This window comes from Python bivittatus, unplaced genomic scaffold (assembly GCF_059951505.1).
Source record: "Python bivittatus isolate LINGU-HERP-01145 unplaced genomic scaffold, Pbiv_v1 ctg000410_np1212, whole genome shotgun sequence".
NCBI lineage: Eukaryota > Metazoa > Chordata > Lepidosauria > Squamata > Pythonidae > Python > Python bivittatus.
Window position 1 is genome coordinate 16614866 of NW_028277067.1, and position 21483 is coordinate 16636348.

General features: G+C 38.6%; 2 protein-coding genes and 1 long non-coding RNA gene across 6 annotated transcripts in view; all 3 read right to left on the minus strand.

The window, feature by feature from the left end:
* The window catches only part of LOC103063227 (serum albumin-like), a 44822-nt gene extending 33383 nt beyond the window's left edge, over nt 1–11439 (minus strand). Inside the window, exon 1 of the mRNA XM_088143606.1 lies at nt 11306–11439. Coding sequence (XP_087999732.1) covers nt 11306–11390 — 85 coding nt within the window. The 5' untranslated portion in view covers nt 11391–11439. The remainder of the gene's footprint in view (nt 1–11305) is intronic.
* LOC148215485 (uncharacterized) lies at nt 701–9788 on the minus strand. Of its 4 annotated transcripts, none has more exons than XR_015796653.1 (5): nt 8656–9788; nt 5463–7913; nt 5075–5204; nt 1730–1944; nt 701–834 (listed from the first exon to the last, which is right to left on the minus strand). It is a non-coding gene; the product is annotated as an uncharacterized LOC148215485 (long non-coding RNA). The 4 variants fall into 4 exon arrangements; XR_015796654.1 differs by having other exon boundaries at nt 5449–7913; XR_015796655.1 differs by having other exon boundaries at nt 5075–5588; nt 7816–7913; nt 8656–8795.
* Nucleotides 11440–14813: 3374 nt separating the features above from the next.
* On the minus strand, nt 14814–21273 carry LOC103061417 (alpha-fetoprotein-like). Its single transcript, XM_088143608.1, has 6 exons — nt 21151–21273; nt 20333–20471; nt 18005–18231; nt 17099–17231; nt 15728–15784; nt 14814–14992 (listed from the first exon to the last, which is right to left on the minus strand). Exons 2-5 carry the CDS (start codon nt 20444–20446, stop codon nt 15737–15739), a joined length of 522 nt encoding a protein of 173 aa, XP_087999734.1. The 5' UTR covers nt 20447–20471; nt 21151–21273; the 3' UTR covers nt 14814–14992; nt 15728–15736.
* Nucleotides 21274–21483: the final 210 nt, after the last annotated feature.

A 21483-nucleotide genomic window follows, 5' to 3' on the forward strand; every position in this document is an offset into this window, starting at 1 on the left:
TGTAAAAACACTAAAAGACACTAGGGAAAAAGTACTGCTTTCCTAAAGCTGAGGACTGAATTACAGGGTTTTCGTAACATCCAAACATTCATTCCCTTTCTACAAAATCGAACGTCCGTGGCTACACAAACACACCTCAGGCATTGCCTTTGGTTTGTGACATAAGAGATAGACCTGAGGAAGGATTAGCTTTTATCTTGACTTAACTTTTTCAGAAAATGTGGGGACAGTCATTGTGATATTTTATTCCTTTGGTGCATCTCAACATCTTTTTCAAGCTATGAAATTTTAATGTAAGTATATTGTTTTAACATTTTAACACTACAAAAATCAATTCATACATAGAATTGAATTCTCCACTCTATTCACAGGCAGCAACGCTTTAGAAATGACTTTCCTGAATACTGTTCACAAAGACTGAAAAGCTGCAGAAGTTTAGGAGAACCTGAAGACATCTTAAGCATTTGGTGGAATATTATTTTCTGAGGAATTGCAGCCTTTCCACTCTGGGTCTCCACTGCCCCTTCCCCCTGAGCCTGAGGGTGACATTTTCCATTCTAGGCATGGCATTTAATAATGCATCTTGTTGAATCTAAAATTTCTCTTCTATTTTCTGAATAATTATTAATAGGACCACAATGGGAGTGTGGGTGGGCAGGGAATGAACAGACAATGCCCTGCAGAGAGACAAAGGAACTCACCCCTGTATGCAAACACTGTGCATGATCTTCCAGTTTGCAGCATTGGCCCAACAAGTCTTTATATCTTTGGAAAATTTCCACATCAACCAGTTTAGAAAGCTCAGGGTGGCTTTTTGTTAAATTAAAGAGAAAGCTACAAGAAGTGAAAAATGAGGTCAGCCAACATTAATAGCAACAGAAAGGAGACAATGTATTTCATGTTCTTGAAATGTTTTGTTTCAGTAATCTTTAAAAAATCTTGTAAACTTATGATTATAAGATTCTAGACTTTGCAGAAATCGTTCTGGGTCAGCCATTTGAAATTATGGAGCAAATAAGGAAGAGTTGATTGTCCTTCTGTTCCCGTCATGTTTTCTAGCATGACTAATTTCTTTCTTCTGATACTAACTGGAAATAGTGCTTTGGATGACTTAAATGTGAATCTTTTCCAAGATCAATTCTGAATCCATTCATGATGCTCCTCTACTCAGGTTTTATTTGCCAGATCTTTTTGCTACTTAACTACTATTTTGCTTCCTTTTTTTCCCGTCCCTATTCTTATCCTGAATTAGAGAGTTTCTTTAGCTGTTTAGTTCCAGTCATTGATCTCCAGATTTGCCTACTTATGCTTCCTCCATCTCTAACCCCAATCACATCTGCCTGAACCGTTTTGCTACCTGAAGCAAAGGATAATGACATCTTCTCCCTTCTATGTCCAAAACCCAATTGGACTAGCAGCTGAATCTTGTTTCAGTGCTGGCAATACAATTGAATCCTCCAAGATGGTAATTGAGGAGCTGAGAGAAAGTTTATGAGATGCACAAACTTTTATCTTCCTTGGGAAGGAGCTGCTTAGTGTCCAGAAGTGACACTTAGGGGGGAACTGCCAAGGCTGTCCTCCCAATACCCATTGCCTCGCTCTATCTGATGAGAGGGTAAGACCATTTCCATTCATTCTGCGCAACAGAGAATGTTACCTGCGTTATTTTGCACAGTCTAGCCCCACCAGTTAATGGGAGGGAGGAGAGTGTGGAATCGCTATGCCGTACCTTTCCAGGTGTTCATCTGCATGTTCATTATAAGATTGACATGCTTCTGCCTCGTTGATAATTTGCTTGGATGGGTGGTCTGGGGGAGCAGGCTTTTAATCATTTTCTAAAAGTTGAACGCATTTTGGTCTTTCCACCAGAGGCAACCCATAGCAATGATCAAGCTTAGAAGATATAGTATCTTTGTGTTTACAGATATATTCAGTCAGTTCTATCTGTAAGAAGAGAGAGAGATTGGTCCTTTAAAGACAGGATGTAATTGGAGGAAGTGTGGAGTATCACAAAACCCTTTCTAGGCTTCTTTCCAAAAAAACGAATAATGGTGAACAAGTTCCTCTTCAAAAGTTCTTGCTTTGACAATACGTTAATAAGTCTATGTAATCACACAACAACATCAGATATCCTGTATTTCAGATATTCAGAGCATGCCACAGAATTCATAAAAACAGAAGCCTTTTTTTTTTTTTTACATATGTGCACAATGTTTGGCTTTTTTATTTATTTATTTTCCTTTGCAAGTGCTTAATCCAAAAAATCAACACCCTTTCTCTTTGTTCCTTGTAGGAGACTGAAGCAAAGAGAGAGGTATTGTGCAGATGTTGCTAGAAAGAACAATTAGGTCGAAAGAGGTAGAGGGTTGGGAGAAGTCAGTGGTAATATAGTTTATATTTGTTTGTTTGTTTGCTAAGTTTGCATAGCTGTCCATCTCACATATGTGACTCTGACTGGCAGTCAAAGTTCAAAGAAAAACGATCCAACGAAATCATCAAAAACATAACAAGAAAAATCATTTAAAACAAAAACAAAACCATAATCTTCAAGACAGCACACTAGTAATATAGCCACTTTACAGGCTCCATATCCACGTTCATGGATCCCCAGGTAAAGCCTCAGGCTCTTCCAGAAGGCCAGCAAGAGTAGGCCAGTCGGACCTCAGGGGGGATGCTATTCCAAAGGGAGGTGCTATAGCAAAAAAGGTTCTCCTCCTGCATCCTGTCAGATGACATTCCTTCATGGAGAGGACCCACAACATGCCCTTCCTGCCAGATGTGATAGGACAGACAGATGCAATTGGGAAGAGGCAATCCCTCAAATATCCTGGCCCGTCGCCATGTAGGGCAACATAGGTCATTACCAGTACCTTGAATTGAACCCAGAAGCAAACTCATAACCAATATAACTCGTACAGCCAGAGGTTTAATGTATGCTGATCTAGGTGCACACATAACTGCTCACAGCACTGCATTTTGTGCCAGTTGAAGCTCCCAAATGCTGTTCAAGGACAGCCCCATGCACAGTGAATTACAGTAATTCATCAGGCAGGTGACCAGGACATGAGTGATGAAGTGTAGGGCCTTCTTGTCCAGGAATGGATGTTGTTGTTGTTGTTGTTCAGTCGTTAAGTCGTGTCCGACTCTTCGTGACCCCATGAACCATATGACGCCAGCACTTCCTGTCCTTCACTGCCTCCCTCAGTAAGCTCAGTTTCATGCTCGTTGCTTCAGTGATGCTATCTAACCATCTCATCCTCTGCCATCCTCTTCTCCTTTTGCCTTCAATCTTTCCCAGCATCAAGGTCTTTTCCAAAGAGTCCTCTCTTCGCATTAGGTGGCCAAAGTATCTGAGCTTGAGCTTCCTTATCAATCCTCCCAATGAGCAATCAGGGTTGATTTCCTTTAAGATTGACTGGTTTGACCTCCTAGCAGTCCAGGGGACTCTTAAGAGTCTTCTCCAGCACCACAGTTCAAAGGCATCAATTCTTTGGTGCTCAGGCTTCTTTATGGTCCAGCTCTCACAGCCATACATTACTACTGGAAAAACCATAGCTTTGACTATGCGGATCTTTGTCGGCAAGGTGACGTCTCTGCTTTTTAATATGCTATCTAGGCTTGCCATAGCTTTCCTCCCAAGGAGCAAGCGCCTTTTAATTTCATGGCTGCAGTCTCCGTCTGCGGTGATCTTGGAGCCCAAATAAATGAAGTCTGTTACTGTTTCCATTTCTACCCTTTCTATTCGCCAGGAATTGATGGGTCCAGATGCCATGATCTTAGTTTTTTTAATCTTGAGTTTCAAGCCAGCTTTCGCACTCTCCTCTTTCACCCTCATCAAGAGGCTCTTTAGTTCTTCTTCACTTTCTGCCATTAGTTTGGTATTGTCTGCATATCTGAGGTTGTTGATGTTTCTCCCTGCAATCTTAATTCCAGCTTGTGATTCTTCCAGCCTGGCATTTCTCATGATGTACTCTGCATATAGGTTAAATAAGCAGGGTGACAGTATACAGCCTTGTCGTACTCCTTTCCCCATTTTGAACCAATTGGTTGTTCCGTGATTGGTTCTAACTGTTGCTTCTTGGCCCGCATAGAGATTTCTCAGGAGACAGGTAAGATGGTCTGGGACCCCCATCTCTTCAAGAATTTGCCACAGTTTGTTGTGATCCACACAATCAAAGGCTTTTGCATAGTCAATGAAGCAGAAGTAGATGTTTTTCTGGAACTCTCCTGCTTTCTCCATGATCCAGCGAATGTTGGCGATTTGATCTCTAGTTCCTCTGCCTCTTCGAAACCCAGCTTGTACATCCGGTAGTTCTCGGGTCACGTACTGCTGAAGCCTGGACATCAAACCCCAACAGGACATCAACAGCATTGCTTACTTCACCAGGGGCAGAGATATACAGCTATATAATATGCTGATGACAGCTCACACCATGATTACATATGACCTCACCCAGTGGCTTCTAGTTAACATAGTGTTTCTAGATCTGAATATAATAATAAAGATAATGATAATAGTAATCTCTTCTCCCACCCCAAAAAATAGATAATTTGGCCCCAAGCATATTTATTAAGCTGTAGGATTAAAGCTGGAGAGACACATGTTCAAGTCCATCTTCAGGTTATTGGCTCAGTTTCCTCCAGTCACTCTCAATGATAAGGGTTGTTTTTGTGGGAGAAATGTGACAAAGCAATGCTATGTATACAACTTTGAGCCTCAGACAAAAAGCAGGATATAAATGTAAATAAACTCTGCCCATTTTATGTCAACACCCCACTCACCGAAGCTGCTGCCCTCTTCAGTAGTATAAAGTGGTATCACAACTATTTCCTCCTCCTTCGGTTCCTGCTCCTCCTATTGCCGTAAATTTTATACTACTGCTACCATAAAATTTAACTGAGTGAATGCCTTATCCTTTCAAAAGCATTGTTGAATGCTTTGAAAGAACAGTAAAACAACACCAAGAACTTAAATAAGTCAAACAGGCAAAGACAAAGGAGTCCTCTTCTGGGAGCTTTCATATCTATACATTTCATGGTTTGAAGTAGCAGATACGAAATAAATAAATCTTACTCTGTCGAGTAAAGACTCCAGGGTATCCCCCTTACAGTTTTCTTCATGGATGTGTACAATGTCTTTAGCAATATGGGCTACGGTTGCCTGGTCAGCATGGGAGAACTTAAGGATTGTCTCAATAAATTTCCTGGAAAGAAAATAAAATAAAAGCATTAGAGTTATTTCAAAGTTATTTCCAGAAGAACATGCAATATCATATAATTAAGAAAGGACAACATAGCTATGATCAATATCAATATTCCATGTATTCAATTATATCTCTTTCATATCATTTCTGCATCACTTTGTACCAGCCAACATTCTCCTCCATTTTTAAATCCTATCATCCCTATAATTACACAAGGTTGCGTTTTAATTTATTTCACAATCACATTTGGGGCTTTACGTTTCTTTTCTTGCAGTGTGACACACGGACAGATGCAACTATTTTTCTTTCAATAGCAATAGGTGCTCCCTGTGCATCAGTTCAGCCTTCAGCGAACGTGTCTTGAGGGAACTCTGCCCATGGCAACTGTTGCAAATGAGGAAAAAGGAGTAAGCAAGGAGATCTGGAAAGACGTGCATGAATTGTAAGAGAATCTTGTAACTGTAACTAAGCAGAATCCTCCCCGGTACTAAAAGGAAAGTAAGGTAAAAGACACCACTAAAGAAAATTTGAAATACATTCTCAACCATCATGAGCATGTTTTTTTTAAGAACAAAAACAGAGGATTACAGAGCAGATGTTCACAGAGCATAGGTATTTAACAGGAATAGACAATCTTGCTTGGAATTTACCCCAAGGGCATTTCACATATTCAGAAATTAGCCTCTTTCAAGCTGACTAATCTTCTCAGTAAGTAGCAAAAAACAGAATGAAATGAGAGATACGGGCTGCCACTGGTATGTCACAGCGAGTGCAAGCATCTATCTCACCCTTCCTGATGTCAAGAAAGCTATGTAGGGTTCAACTTGCTTAACATGTGTGCGGGAGATCACCAAGAAATATAAGGGTTGTAAAGTAGAATGGGAAGTAAAAGGAAAACTAAATCTTCAGAAAAAACCAATAGCTGACTACAATACAAAAGAAGGGGATATCCCTGTACTCATCACCAAGAGTTAGCTTGAGTCAGGGGAGACCAATTTTGCTTATGAAAGGTATATCTTTATCATGATGCAATATTTTCAAGAAATTGGTAAAACTGCTTCAAAATCTTTGGTCGTTCATCCTGCTGTTTGTATACTGATCAGATTGGTCTACAGGTAGTCCTTGTTTAGCAACCACAATTGGGACTGGCAACTTGGTTGTTAACAAAGCTCTTCCTGAATGAAACCAGAACTGTGCTTATGCTCTTACTTCAGCTTTCCTTTGCTTTACAGACCTGTGAAGGCCGTAAATGTGAGGAGTGGTATTAAAATTCCTTTTTCATCACCATCGTAACTGCAAATGGTTGCTGCAATTATAACCTGGTTCAATTAATTAAATATTTTCTATGTTAACTGGCAGTTGTTCTACTACAAATAACTGGAAAATTGAACAGTATCTGTACTGAGATCAATAGTATTCAAAAGCTCATTGGCTGAAAATTTGACAGAATAGTAATAATAATAATAATAATAATAATAATAATAATAATAATAATAATAATAAAACCTTTGAAAGTCCTACAGTAAAGTTGGTTGCATCCAGATCTGCCCACCACTATATAGCTACCTTAACAACCTTTTCTCTAAATGATCACTTCCTGCTATCCATATTTTTCTAGGGGTAAAACTATTGCATATGGATTTCATTAAGATGATAGAAATGGATTTATGTGTAAATACTTCCAGTGATGGTCCATCTTCCTTCCTTCCTTCCTTCCTTCCTTCCTTCCTTCCTTCCTTCCTTCCTTCCTTCCTTCCTTCCTTCCTTCCTTCCTTCCTTCCTCGTTATTTTAAATTCCTTATTTCGGGTCTTTTGTTACTTTCATTCAAAAAATATATAGATGTAATGGTATGTGGGAATGACCATGGGAGACAGGAGGGAGAGTTGCAGCCTAGAGAACTGTCATGCAAAAGGTATCTCAGCCCACTGAAGCAAAAGGGGCATGGGAAAGGTTTAGAAGGGATTCTCCCTAGTTTTCTGGAAATTAAAAGTAAGGGAGGGGAGAAACACTTTCACATTTGCAAGATTCTGTTGCAGTAACCTTACAATTAAGGTAGCGTTAGTACTGAAGGTTTGTGCTTCTGGTCTGGGCTCCCTCAAAGGGCTGACAATAGCAAACTATTAATTTACTAAACCCATACAGGTCTTTCCCAAATGGTCAAAACACAAAATTGTTGCCTCCAAACTATGTCATAATTCACACTGCTTTGATATGTTTCGAGTCTCTGGAGAAATAAAAACCAGAGGAATTATAAAAAGCCTCCCTATGACCTGCATTATTAGATGGTGATCCCTGAAACTGTTTCTTCATTTTGATTCATTTGTTAGTATCCTGTTTTCCCTTTTGGGATTTTTCAAAGACAAGGGATGAATTGATATAGCTATTATTAGACAAATTATCTGCTCATTTTCAGCATTCAGTAGGACAGTCTCTTCTGAATATCCCTGATCAATCTGTTTTGGGTGCTTGGTAGAAAACACATTTTGCCTCATGAAAACTATGAACATGTCCTCGAGAGAGCCTCCAAATTCCAGATACAGTGTTTATCCATATTTGATGGACATTCCTAGAAGTTAATTCACCACCCCATCCCAAATCAACCAGACATACAACACATATAAAATGTCCTTTCCATAGTGGTTACGAATGAAACAAATGTCCTTCTGCTTCTGAATTTTTTCCTTAAATTTCCTTGTGACTTCTGTTGCCTGTTACAAAACCAAAAGAGAAAAGATGAAGAAAACATTGTCCAATACGATAGACAGACAGACAGACAGACAGACAGACAGACAGACAGACAGACAGATAGATAGATAGATAGATAGATAGATAGATAGATAGATAGATAGATAGATATTCTTAGCCAGATGTCCGAAAAGTGAAAGTGCTGTCTGCAGGAATCATGAGGGCAGTCACAGGAAATCAGCACAGTTCAAGCAACAACAACAACAACAACAGCAACAACAATATCAAGACCTGCAAATAGAAGTAGGATGACTACGGCAAAAGAAAGCAAAAATAGTACCAATAGTTATTGGCACCTTTGGTGCAATCCCAAAACATCTGGAGCACCCCTTGAACACCATTACAATCGCCCTCAGTCAATTTCAAAAGGCAGCTTTACTTGGAACAGCTGATATCCTGCAATGATACCTTGAACACCTTCAAAGAACATCTGCCTATCCCAGGTCTTGAGAGGTAGATAAAAATCCCAGATCCAGTTTAAACATCTGGCTGACTATGCAACCAACAACAATAATATTATAACTTCTACAACACTTATATCATGTTTGATACAGTACTGATACCTAATTTAAATAGGTTTTATATTTAGAAAGAATTATTGGAGTTACAGTGGTCTCACTCCATATAAAACAAATTCTGATGAATCCTGGAGAGGTTGGTGCTCCAACTTATTTCTACAAAGTTTCAAGATGCATAGTGAAATACCTTTTCCTGGAAACAGGTATCTTTATTATCTGCTTCACAACAAGCTGGAAATATTTTATCATAGGCTTTAGCTGTGTGAAGAATTAAGGCAATTAGCGCTTTAGGATATCTTCTCCCCACCTCATAAATATATCTGTTAAAAACAAACAAAAAAATTATATATATCCATATGTTTGTATGTATATAAAACATATGAGAGAGACACAGAGAGAGATGGGGTGCAGTTTTTCAGAGCAAAAGAACTGTTTCCTTTTTTCCTTAATCTAAAATTTATTTCAATGGAAAGGAAAGGCAAAACAAGCCAGAATTACTGTAAAGGACAAGAAAGGGGGGGAAAAAGCATTAAATCCATCTATAAGAGACCAAAAATACACACAGTATCTTTTTTAAAATTTCATTGGTTTTAATGTAATATATTGGCCAGTATCTGTAGATGTAACCTATCACTTTGTCTAGTACTAAATTCAAGTGTTAGGTAGTGTGAATCTGGAGGAATCATGCTTATTGTAATATATGGTTTTTTTAATTGTTAAAATATTACAAAAATATAATATTTTCAATTCAGAATCTCCCCTTGCATATGGCGTCTTCATCTCTATTGCCCCTTAAATTACAGAATTGTTAATACAGCCTTCCTTAATTATGTTTAATGTTGACTTCCTCAACATAGGACTTTAAAAATTAATTATTTCCAAAATTTCCTCCACTTTAATTTATCACTCTTTGTATTCAAATTTAAACAACGTATATTTTTGATCCATACCTCACTGGATTTTGATCAGAGAAAGTGAAATTGAGTAGCAGTATAAGCAATTTTACATTAGCATCATTCACTTAAACAAGATTTAAGTATTCTAAGCTACAAAAGTTGGTCAATTGACTTACTTGGTCAGAATATCATGTCTGTTATTTTGATATTCCTTGCAACCCTCCTCTACAGTTGGATGAACCAAGGGAGGAATAAATCCTTTAGTTGAATTTTTATGGGACAAAATACATTCATTTCTTTCAGGATCAGCCTTAGCACAACAGTCATGAAATTCATATTTCTTCGAAAACTCTTCATCATGACAGAGTGTATCCAGGAAAACTGTACCCCAGAAAACAGAAGCAAAGTGGTTCTTAAATAAACATTCCTTAGCAGTGATTTATATAAATAATTTCCATTTCAAGTGACATGGGTTTTGGGGGAAAGATAAATCCATATTCCATTAACCCTTGTTTACCCAAGATGATATGAGATTGGGATCCAGGTCCAGATATGGGAGTTCAAACATTTTCTGCTTGCCTATCTGTATACATTTTTTTCCCTAAAAAGACATCATGAAAAACAAGAAATGAGAAAAAAAGCTTGTTAACCCATGTGTTTCTGCCCATCTTTCTATTGCTCCACACGGTGTATAGGATACAGTGGTTCACCGACCAGAGAGTATGGATTTAGATACCAAGGTTTATGTGTTTTTGTGTTTGCAGGGTGTATGTGTGTGTATGTGTATGTGTGTATAAGCACACACACACAAACATATGATACAGTTCTTCAGGTGGCAAAATTTGCCATTTAAAACCACTTCCTGTTCATGTATACCTTTCACTTATAAACAATTTTGCTAGACTGTTTGTCAGTATGGGATTATGAGCTAAGTTATAGTTCTCTTTTCCAGATGGGGAGTTGGGGTGGAAGGAAGGAAGGAAGGAAGGAAGGAAGGAAGGAAGGAAGGAAGGAAGGAAGGAAGGAAGGAAGGAAGGAAGGAAGACAGAAAAAAAGTTTTTACTCACTATTCTAGCCCAAAATTGTTACATTTTGTGCCCTTGAAAAAATTCTAATTGAGTATGATGGTGTGATACTATGTTGATTTCTCTTGTACTTAAAAAAAATGATAATACATGTTAGACAATGTAATATACATAATGTTTCCTTATCCTCATGCTCAGCTTCCAAGAACTACTTGAAAACATCTCATGTGGTCTTCTTGGCAACTAGGCAAAATAGTTTTACCATTTCCTTTTCCTCAGAAGTTGGTCTGATGCCTCAGTGTAACCTCCATTGTCTCTGGTATCTCTTAATGGTCTACTACATTACTACTAGCCAACTATGACCCTGCTTATAATTTTGAAATAAAGTCAGCAAGATTCTGCAGAAGAAACATCTTAGTAATTTCTCCTAAACAGCTAGCAAATCTTTACAATAATTATCTTGATTGCAAGAAATGTCATGGTCTGGAATAGAGAATGCCATGATTTGGGGCATGTAAAATATTTATATATTCAAGAGAATTAGGCACATAAATACCATTTTGAATTTATTGTAGGGAATTTTTCACCCTCCAAATACTGCTAACCTATATTCAGCAGAGCCTGGTTGGGTTGAGATGTCTTTTATAGACAATTCTAATGCTAAAAAAAAGACAATTCACTGGGAAATTCTTGGATAAAAATCCAGTTAAAATGCAATGGATTTATACATTTGGAAGAGAAATTAGGATATACCCTGGAAAATTCTATTGAAGGAACACACAATTCCCTGTGGATGAAGTGTTTACTCTTTGTTTCCACAATAACACTACAAACTCAATACAAATCTTAGCAATGACATGAAGAAGTGAAAAACCGATCATTTTGAAGAGAAAGTGAGAAAAAGAAAACACCATACCAACATGCTGATATCTTCTGGGCAGGTTTTTCAATTCAGCAAAGCTCACCAAGCAAAGGAAAGAAATGAATATTACCCACTTCATGGTTCCAAATTGTTTAGGGGCTAGAATGGACAAAGTAGGAAGAGCAAATGGACAGGTGGAACTTTTATACTCTGTTGCCCTGGATCCTGGGGTAATCACCACCCACCTTACGCTATACCCATGGGAAGGAGAAAAGAAAGACTCCTGTTAATAATTACTGTGATAAAATATTTGCCCACTTTGTCTGTTAAAGAGATCTCTTCCCTCAAGAAACGTCTGCCGTTTTTTGTTCAGACCATGGATAAATAGACTTTAGGTTTATCATACTTTAAAGAAGCAAAGCAAACAGTTTTCTCTCTAGCCCTACAACCCTAGGCCCCTTGACATTTTGTCCAAAGATGAATTGAATTGATGTGAGTGGCCTAGTGGTTCTTTGTCAGGTTCAGAGCAAAGGTCCGTGATGTTAGTTTTCAAGGCTACATATTTGAGCAAACATTTGATCTTTTGCAACTGAATCTGAAAATATGGGCTAGAATAGGTAACTTTAGAATTATAGAATGAAAATCATCACTAGACCATGCACATGTGTCTAAATGTATATGTATAAGTATGTATTTGTATAACCTCTTAATTAATGTTTATGTACCATTATCTAACAAGCTAGTCCAATACCGGTTGGTAGAGAAATGTTTTTTAACTTTCCTCAGTCTCAGGCTGAGAGACGACGCCTGATATGCCCAGTTTTCTGTATTTGCTTTATCTTGTGGTTGTCTGTATTTTGCAATTAAGATCTAGTTTCTTGAGAAGATACACTTCCCATAAAGATTGGTTTCCTTGTGTAACAGTTCACTGTTAAGTTATCAGTTTTCAGGTTTCCTCACCACTTCTTTCAAGTGCAAGACCTTGCCCTAGGTCATCAATTTTCAGGGGTTCCTTAACCACTTGCTCTGCTAACCTAGGCAGGCCTAAAATTTCAGTTGAAAATTCTGCCTGTTCAGTTTGGTCTAACACTGTTTTAGTTGATTTCATGTTATCTCACCAGTTCCAGCTGTAACTATTGTTAAATGTCTGTTAAACCATAGTTTCAGTCTTGACTAATAGACAAAAAACAACTGAGGTCCTATATTCATCCCTAAAGTGTCAGAATTTGTACATTTCTGTTTCTCATGTTTTGTCCAGCTTGGTTCATTGCACTTGATTTCTTCTGAAGTTACATTTCTATCTCGCTTTTTATGTGTCCTTCTGATTTCTGATATATAGGGGTAGCCATCAGGACAACATAAACTGGTTTTGACAATTCCTTGGGGGCAATAGTCCACTACATCTACTAGCTTGGGGCTAACTGGACCTCACATGACATACCTAAGGCTCCTTTCTGAAGGACAGCAAAAGTATGTATTTGTTTTTTTACCATTACTATGCTTTTATTTCTACATATTATTTTTATTTTAAAGTTTATTTTTCTACTATTTTAGACAGCTTTAGTAATTGTAATTCACCCCTCCCCCACCCAAAATAATAATAGGCTCCTTGCTTCTGCAGGAGAGGGCACTGACAGTGAAATTCCTTTTGGTGTTGTGGCTTCCTCTACTGATCGAGAAATCCCTGCAGTGTTTGCATTTTGCCCCTTAGAATCCCAAAATAGGGAAAATTGCCCCAAGCCTTAAGCCTACAGCTAATGTTCTTGGACTGCAAAAGTCTGGATGGCAGTAAACAGCTAACTGTCTGTTTCTCTTCCTTACTATCTAATGGGCATCAGGCTTTTGCAGCCTGTATCTGATGAGCATCTCTAATGCTTAGGGATTCCTTTTGTCCCTTAATCCCCCCAAATGAAAACAACAAAACAAACAGGCTTGAAGATTTGCCCATCTCTTTCTAGGGTCTCTAGGACTGCAAAGGAGTTACTAGCAGGCCACATGTACATACACCTACAGGCTTCACTATGTGAAACACTACCTATGGGAGGAATTATAAAATATGGTAGTATGCAAATGTCAAGCTAAATAGATGTTGAAGAGGGAAGAATTTCTATTGTCAAAGTAAAGCCAGCTGGATGACCTTGGGCCAGTCACTCTCTCTCAGCCCTACGAAGGAGGCAATGGCAAACATTTCTGAAAAACTGTGCCAAGAAAATTGCAGGGACTTGTCCAGGTAGTCACCAGGAGTCAAACACTGACTTGAAGGCATATATACATATACACACATAGACAAACACAGAGGACCATCAAAATTGATGAGATTTAAGCTTGCCAGGATTAAGTCAAATATGATAGGTTTCAAATTATAGGTATTACTGAGTCTAGATCCACATCATTCATAACAAACTGGTGTTTGCTGCTCTTTGAGAAGTCCAAAGCATACATGTGGCTTCTTAATGGACCCCTGGTGAACTCTGTATTATGAGTGTGTACATCAGCTCCAGCTTCAAAAGGTTTTGGAAAGAAATTCAATTTGATTTGGCGTTTTGGTTAAAAGAAAGGCTTTTGTGTATCTGTCAATGTCCTTTCCAGTCCTCAACGTGCTTTGAAACCATTATGAGTTATTCTGATGGACCGGTCTGAAACACTAAATTGATTCTGACTTTTTTTCCCTTGAAACTCAAAACCATTATTCATGTTCCTAATTACTAACCCCTAATTCAAGGAGGTCTTGACATTCTTCTCTCTGATATCCCTTCAGTCGTTGATGAGCGCTATTACGTTCACTTGCAAGGTCACTGTGAGCAATCAGCGAGGCATCTGTTGGATAAAGTAGCTGAGACTCACTCCACGTTGGACTCTGGCCTTGAAGCAGGTCCTAGGACCTAACATGATCGAGGGGCTGGGGCACCTGCCCTATAAGGAAGGGCTGCAACATTTGACGGTGAATGATATGCCTAAAGTTGATAGAGAGATGAGTTATTTGGGGAAGTGGATGACTTTTCCCAAAAGGTATTTGCTACCTGCCATTTTAAAAATTAAGCATTGGAACTGTTCCCTCAAAATGATTTCCACCCCACCGATAATTGAATTAGCCAAAGGCTATGGCAAAGCACTTCAGTAACTTTTTGCTCTATGCTGTATTTACGAGGGACGCATGTATCTCTGTTGCTGCCAACTGCTGTTGTTGAATAAGCTGCCCTCGCCTGATTTCATATATAAAACATAGACAAATAATGATGAGAGAGAAGTCTATTTGATGTCTCTGCCTCATGAAGAAGAATTTCTGAGATTCAGGAAGAAAATATGCAAGCTGTGAGGCTCTTTTAGGAGGAAGGAGATAGTAAGTGGCCAGAATGAGAATATCAAACAATGACCAGCAGCTATTACCTGATTCTGATATGTTGGTTATTGAATCTTCCCAATGGTCCAAGAATTTTATTTTCTCCTTTTCATGCTGTCTGTTACACACACTCACACACACACACACACACACACGCACACAGGCACACAATCAGAGGCAGGCTGATGCCATCTTTTTATAGCATTAAATAATAAGCCAATCTTTCATTGTAAAGACTTTATTTGTTTTCGACAGTAACACTATTGTGAGAAGTAAATTTTAGGCAAGAAATCAAATTAGTTGTCCTTGGCATTAGAAAGTTGACACGTAACAAGAAAGCAGCAACCAAGGGTGCCTGGGGATATTTGGACTTTATCTCCAGCGTTCTTCCATTGGGAAAGCTGAAAGAAAGTAGGAACAATCTGTTACTTCCAGCAGCAAAGAGTACACTTAGATAGGCTCAGCCACAAAAAGTATTAGGAAAATACTTTGCAGGTAAAGATCTAATGAACAATTCACACAGTTATGAATTGTGAACACCAAAGGAATAAAGGTTAGCCCTTTTCATTTTTTAAACCAGAGAAGGTAAACCTCGGTTATCAAAAATTGAGGGAGAAGAATTCAGGAGGAGGGAGAGAGGTTATGAATTTTGAGAGAGAGATTCTGGAAGAAAGGCGTCATTGCTACTTTTTATATGATCCCTCTTTTTTGTGGGGAGCGGGGAATAACAATGCCAATGGCAATAAGAGCAACACTGTATGAGAGTCTTTGTGTTCCAGAGCAGAAATTATCAACATGAATTGTGGCAGCTCGATAGCTGAATAATTCCCCATGCCTATTTCTCATGGTCTGCTATCAGTACACAGAGGCAGATGGAAATACCAATTTAGATTAAGGGACTTGAGGAATATAGAAAATAAAATAGTCCACCCTGGATTTTTCAAAAGAAAGGAGGAATTCTTTGAAGAGGCTGAGGATTCACTTTATACTAGGCTAAGGAATACCATGACTGGATTTATTTCATCCATTGGTATCTTCAGTGCAAGTGGGTTTCCTATCCCATTCCTTTTCAGGAAACACCAGCACAAAAATCACTGAAACATTGATGGACAAATGATATTTCCATATTAGCTCACCTGAGATAGTTATATGCCTTTAAGACCGTCCTGGATACTCTTAAGCAGTGGCTCACCCTGAAATTGAAAATATATATTCTGAGACTTTGTGGACAAAGTAGATCACACACATCTCCAAGCTGCTGAATAATTCAACTGTGCTCTTCCTAGCAATCTTTATTCTGAACAATACAGTTGGCCTGTTGGTGCACCTGAACTCCTCCATTCTCAGTTTCATTCCAGTTGTAAACAAAAATATGGAAAATATTGAACACTGCAATTCTCTAATTCAAGAGACACAAATACAGTGGTACCTCGGGATACGAACTTAATCCGTTCCGTGACTCTGGTTGCAACTCGAGTTGGTCTCAAGTCGAGGTAAAGTTTCCCGTAGGGTTCAATATAAATCCAGTTAATCCGTTCGGCCCTCCGAATTTGGTCGCAACCCGAGGCGAATTTCCCCATAGGGTTCAATGTAAATCCGGTTAATCCATTCCGCCCTCCGCCCGAATTTGGTCGCAACCCGAGGCAATTTTCTCTTCAGAGCCTGACTCCCGCCAAGCCTGCTCTGCATTTTCTTTGGAGCCATGCTAACACGCACACCGAAAACCTTCGGAAAACACCGCAAAACACACCACAAGCCTCACGGAACGTCTCCTTGCTACCGCGACCTCGCCCATAGGAAGCCGCGACTGCATGGCAGCAGGGAAAATGGCCACGGATCCAGTTCGTAAGTAGAGGCAAGTTCGTAACCCGAGGTACCACTGTATATTGAAGTTATGGTTCTTTAATATATAAGTGGCCATGACAGTAGAAAAGGCTTAGTAATTACAAGAATGATTTGCAGTTATGTGTCCTCTTGTTGGTGCTTTTAGCTGTACCTATCAATTCTGATTTTCACTATACTAATCTTATATTTTTTATGTTTTTTACTGCTGTAAGCCTTCCTGATTCCTGGAAAAGCAGAGTCAGTCCATATATTAAATAATAACAATATTAATGTTGGCCTCACCCCCATCACCCTTAACTATACATGCCTCCCTTTCTCAAGACATGGATGCCTCTCGGTCCTTGATGATAAATGGATGGATGGATGGATGGATGGATGGATGGATGGATGACAGACAGACAGAATTCTAAGAGAGCATATGCAAAATTCCAGATCTAATATTCTGCTGCACAGAATAAGAAGGAGGAAGTTTAGGGTTGGAATCATTGTATCTATTCCCATCCCTTTTACATATGGCCATGCCAAGTGGGAACTGCAGGAGTAGACGCTTACTACACCAAGCTGATGCCTTCTTAATGAAGGCAAATCTAAATTGGGGGGGAAGAGCAAGGCAAAACTCTTTCCTGAACTTTCCCCACCCATACTCCTTTTGAAAGATATACCTTTGAGTCGAAGCATTCCCTTTTGTGTTCATCTGCACAGCACTCTGCCTGGAGGAGATGGAAACCGATGGTTGCATTTGCCAGCTGATTGTCTGAGATATGAGGCAAAAATTCGATCAAGTCGATAAGCAAGCTGTAAGGCAAACAATAACTGTGAACAACTCAGTTGAAGGAAAGTGCCCCCACATCTTCACCCTCTTGGGGATCCCAGGAACTGAGGAAAATATATAAATTCAGGGATATACAGAATCTTTTTTCCCCTCAATATAACCTTTCTTAGTACAAACTCCCCATTGTGAAACATGAAATTTTAGCAGAAGAAAATGTGGAAAGAGGATGAAGGCAAATGCTGGAACACATATTTCCATTACTCTGGAACCTCCTTGGCTATTCACAATTCTATTTTTTTTTCTTAAGACTAATTGTAACAATGGTTCTAAAATTAAAATTGGACACTAGCCTATTTCGTGTGAATTTTTCAAAATTATTGTTCTTCTCGTGAAAAAAAAAATGTACGTTTCATTAAATTGGGTGAAAATGGTTGGGGAAAAATTACCAAAGGCATTTTAAGAAGTGTTGGGTAGTTTATAGATCTAAGTTGCTCATCTGATTTTATCTTTCAACAGAAAATGACAGGATGGAAGAAGAAAAGACAGAAGAAGCAGATACCTGGGGAAATAAAGAAGGGAAGGACAAGCCAGAGGCAGGGGAAGAGAGGTTGCTTCATGAACGTCCCAAGAAAGGAGGTTGATATGGGAGGTGACTAAACAAAAGTGTGTACAAATACAGGAGGATGTGTTCAGGAGCTGTGGAAATATGGCAGACTGAAGCATACATATACGTGATGTCCTAGGTTGGATGTGAAATCTGTCACGAAATATTCAGGTAAAGGGTTTGTTTACTTACCCTTGCTTACTTTCCTGCACAATGTGTTCATCAGTTGAGCACAAAACGTCAGGGTGATCCATTACGTGTGGTTTGAATGTAGCAGGAGGGACATAGTCTGGATCTGCATCTAAGTTACTGATACATTCCCAACGTGTGATGAAGGGGGAATCACAGCATTGGCAAACCTGGTTGTTTATGTGATGCTCTTTATGATACCGGCATATAGATCCTATCACTTTGTCCGTCTGAGAGCAAAGAGAGAGAAAGAGAAAGAGAGAGAGAGAGAGACACAGACAGACAGACAGACAGAGACAGAGACAGAGACAGAGACAGAGACAGAGACAGAGACAGAGAGAGAGAGAGGTTCTTAAGTTACATGATGTGAGCACTATATCTATTAGATGTACGTTATAGACATAACATGTCAATGTTATGTGATGCTGAAGATTGTATGAAAGGTAGGTCAAAAGCAGTTCTGACTAAATTAATACCTTTTTCTCTGAATATTAAAAATCACACACCTTCCTCCCCAGGACTCAAAGTTCTTTGAGATGTAATGTAGACTACTGGTGATAGCATCAGTCTGTTTCCAATTATCTGTCTGTCTGTCTGTCTGTCTGTCTGTCTGTCTGTCTGTCTATCCATCCCTTCCCTCCCTCCCTCAACCCATCCCCGGGTAGTAACAAGAAACAGAATCAGATCTACTGTGTTGGTTTAGGAAATTGAATTGCAGAAATGTTAAGATTCACATCATTCTGATTATTTTTTAGTAGCAGGAGATTTTAAGGTAAAAATAAGTGAACATGATTATACTTTTTATACCCCTAAATATTGGCCCATGGGTAACCCTGGTGAAGTATAGCCTATTAGTAACAGGAAATCTAAAGATACATTGTTCAATCAAGGTTGATAAATTAAGGGAATATACTTGTATCTGTACGAAGGGTAGTAGTGTGGTGGACTACCTGATGGCATATGGTTGTTTATAGAAGTATGTTAAACATTTTCAGGGTGTATTTCAACATTTTCATGATCATCAGGCCCTTACTACAAACTGGCCATATTTCCAGGCTTAAATTCATAAAGCATAATTCCTGAGGCCAGTGGTATGTTCAGGAAGGAGGTGGCTTAGATGGATCATTATACTTAAAAGTTGTTCAGCACAATATGGTAACAAATTCCTGATTTCTTTCAATTTTGTAAAGTTATAGTTTTGATTGAAAAATGAAATATTAGCAAGGAAAGATCAGAAATATGACATTCAAAAAATATTCAAATATTGCTCCACTGAGAATACACAGCTTCAAATAAGGATATAAATATATTTTGGGAATGGATTTCTGAGTTCCACAAAAATGTACTGCACAGTGTCTCAGTCAACCCTGATTGCTCATTGGAAGGATCGATAATGAAGCTCAAGCTCAGATATTTTGGTCACCTAATGCGAAGAGAGATCTCTTTGGAAAAGACCCTGATGCTGGGAAAGATTGAAGGCAAAAGGAGAAGAGGACGGCAGAGGATGAGATGGTTAGATAGCATCACTGAAGCAATGAGCATGAAACTGAGCAAACTCAGGGAGGCAGTGAAGGACAGGAAGGCCTGGCGCAATATGGTTCATGGGGTCACGAAGAGTCGGACACGACTTAATGACTAAACAACAACAGTGTCTCAGACATCAACAGTGAATTACTCCAAAAACTAATTTAAAGAGGTACATCTGAAAAAGACACTTCAGAATCAAGTGTGCAATGGAGTGTTATTTTATAAGAGAGATAACATCAAGGCAATATGCATTGAAAATGAAAATATTTAAGACATATGCATTTGACAAATAAGATTTCCAGGGATTAACATTAACATCGATATGCAGAAAGGGCAAGTGTAGAGAAGATGTACAAATGAGGGAAAGTTATGAAGAAAAACAGGTACAATTATGTTTTGATTACATACAGATTAGATTACTGCCATTCATGGTATCTAAGAAGATGTGTGTAATTAATATCATAGTTGTTTATATTTGATTTAAATTCATTTTCTACTCTCAGTTCATGATGGTTGCCCTGACACTTTGACCCCTACCCTATTTGGCATTAGAGCTCTTAATGGAACTCTTCTTGCTTGCTGAGATGTTCCTGGAAGACTCTGCTTTGTGGCCTACTTCATGTGCAGAAAGGGGGTGAGGATATTGGTCCAGGGGTAGTACTTAGTTTGGAAGCTCATATAGCCCTCCCTTCCACTTTGAACATCTGTAGACTTTTTATTGTGAGCAATTTCCCCAAAAAACATAATGTGTGGCTAACAGAGGAGAAGCAAAGAAGTAGAATATATGGTGGAAGCAATACTCACATCCTCTAAAGCACATGACAGTTGGTGATGATTATCCAATTTGCAGCATTCCTCAGCAGCGTGTGTCAATTCTTTTGTGAACTCAATCAGTTTTGAAGATGGCAGCTGAGGCATAATCTTGGTATACTTGACCAAGAGTCTGCAAACAAGGCCAAAGGGTATTCATTAGAAAAGTGGGATGCTCTTGATTATGGCAGTTTTGTAAAAGCACTAAAGGACACTCGGGAAAAAATATTGCTTTCCTAAAGCTGAGGACTGAATTACAGGGTTTTAGTAAAATCCAAACATTTGTTCCCTTTCTACAAAATCAACCGTCCCTGGCTACACAAACATACCTCCGCCATTGCCTTCGGTTTGTGACATAAGAGATGGACCTGAATAAGTATTGGTTTTTATCTTGACTTAACTTTTTCAGAAAATGTGGGGACAGGCATTGTGATATTTTATTCCTTTGGTACATCTCAACCTTTTAAACCTATGAAATTTTAATATAAGTATATTGTTTTAGCATTTTAACACTACAAAAATCAATTCGTACTTATCACTGAATTCTCCATTCTATTCAAAGACAGCAAAGCTTGAGAAATGACTTTCCTGAATATTCTTCAGAAAGACTGAAAAGCTGCAGAGGTTCAGTAGAACCTGAAGATATCTTAAGGATTTGGTGGAATATTCTTTTCTGACGAATTGCAGCCTTTCCACTCTGGGTCTTCACTGCCCCCCTCCCCTTGCAAGTAAACAATCATTCATCTATAAATGGCTTCGCTTATTGAACAGTTCCCCCTATTTCCAAATTTATCATCCAAATAATAGCATACTCGTTTTGGAAGAAGTACCCTCCTATTTTTTTATACTGTTCACAATTTTTCTTCACAACTTCCTCAATCTTAGGAATGAGATTTTCGAGTTGTTTTTCCTGAAAGAAAATGATTTTTGTTCAATGTCTGCAGTAACAGTGAGCACACTAGGGAGGAAAAATATAAATAATATTGGGAGAAAGTCTGAGAAATATATGCAATTCTTACCCTGGAGGAGACAAGTGATTTTCAAGTTAGATGAAATTTGGATGTGTAAATTTGGATTCTCCCAATTTTAGAGGCAAATGACTGACATAAAAAGATGACCAGGTCTTTTTAATGAGGATGAAGTGA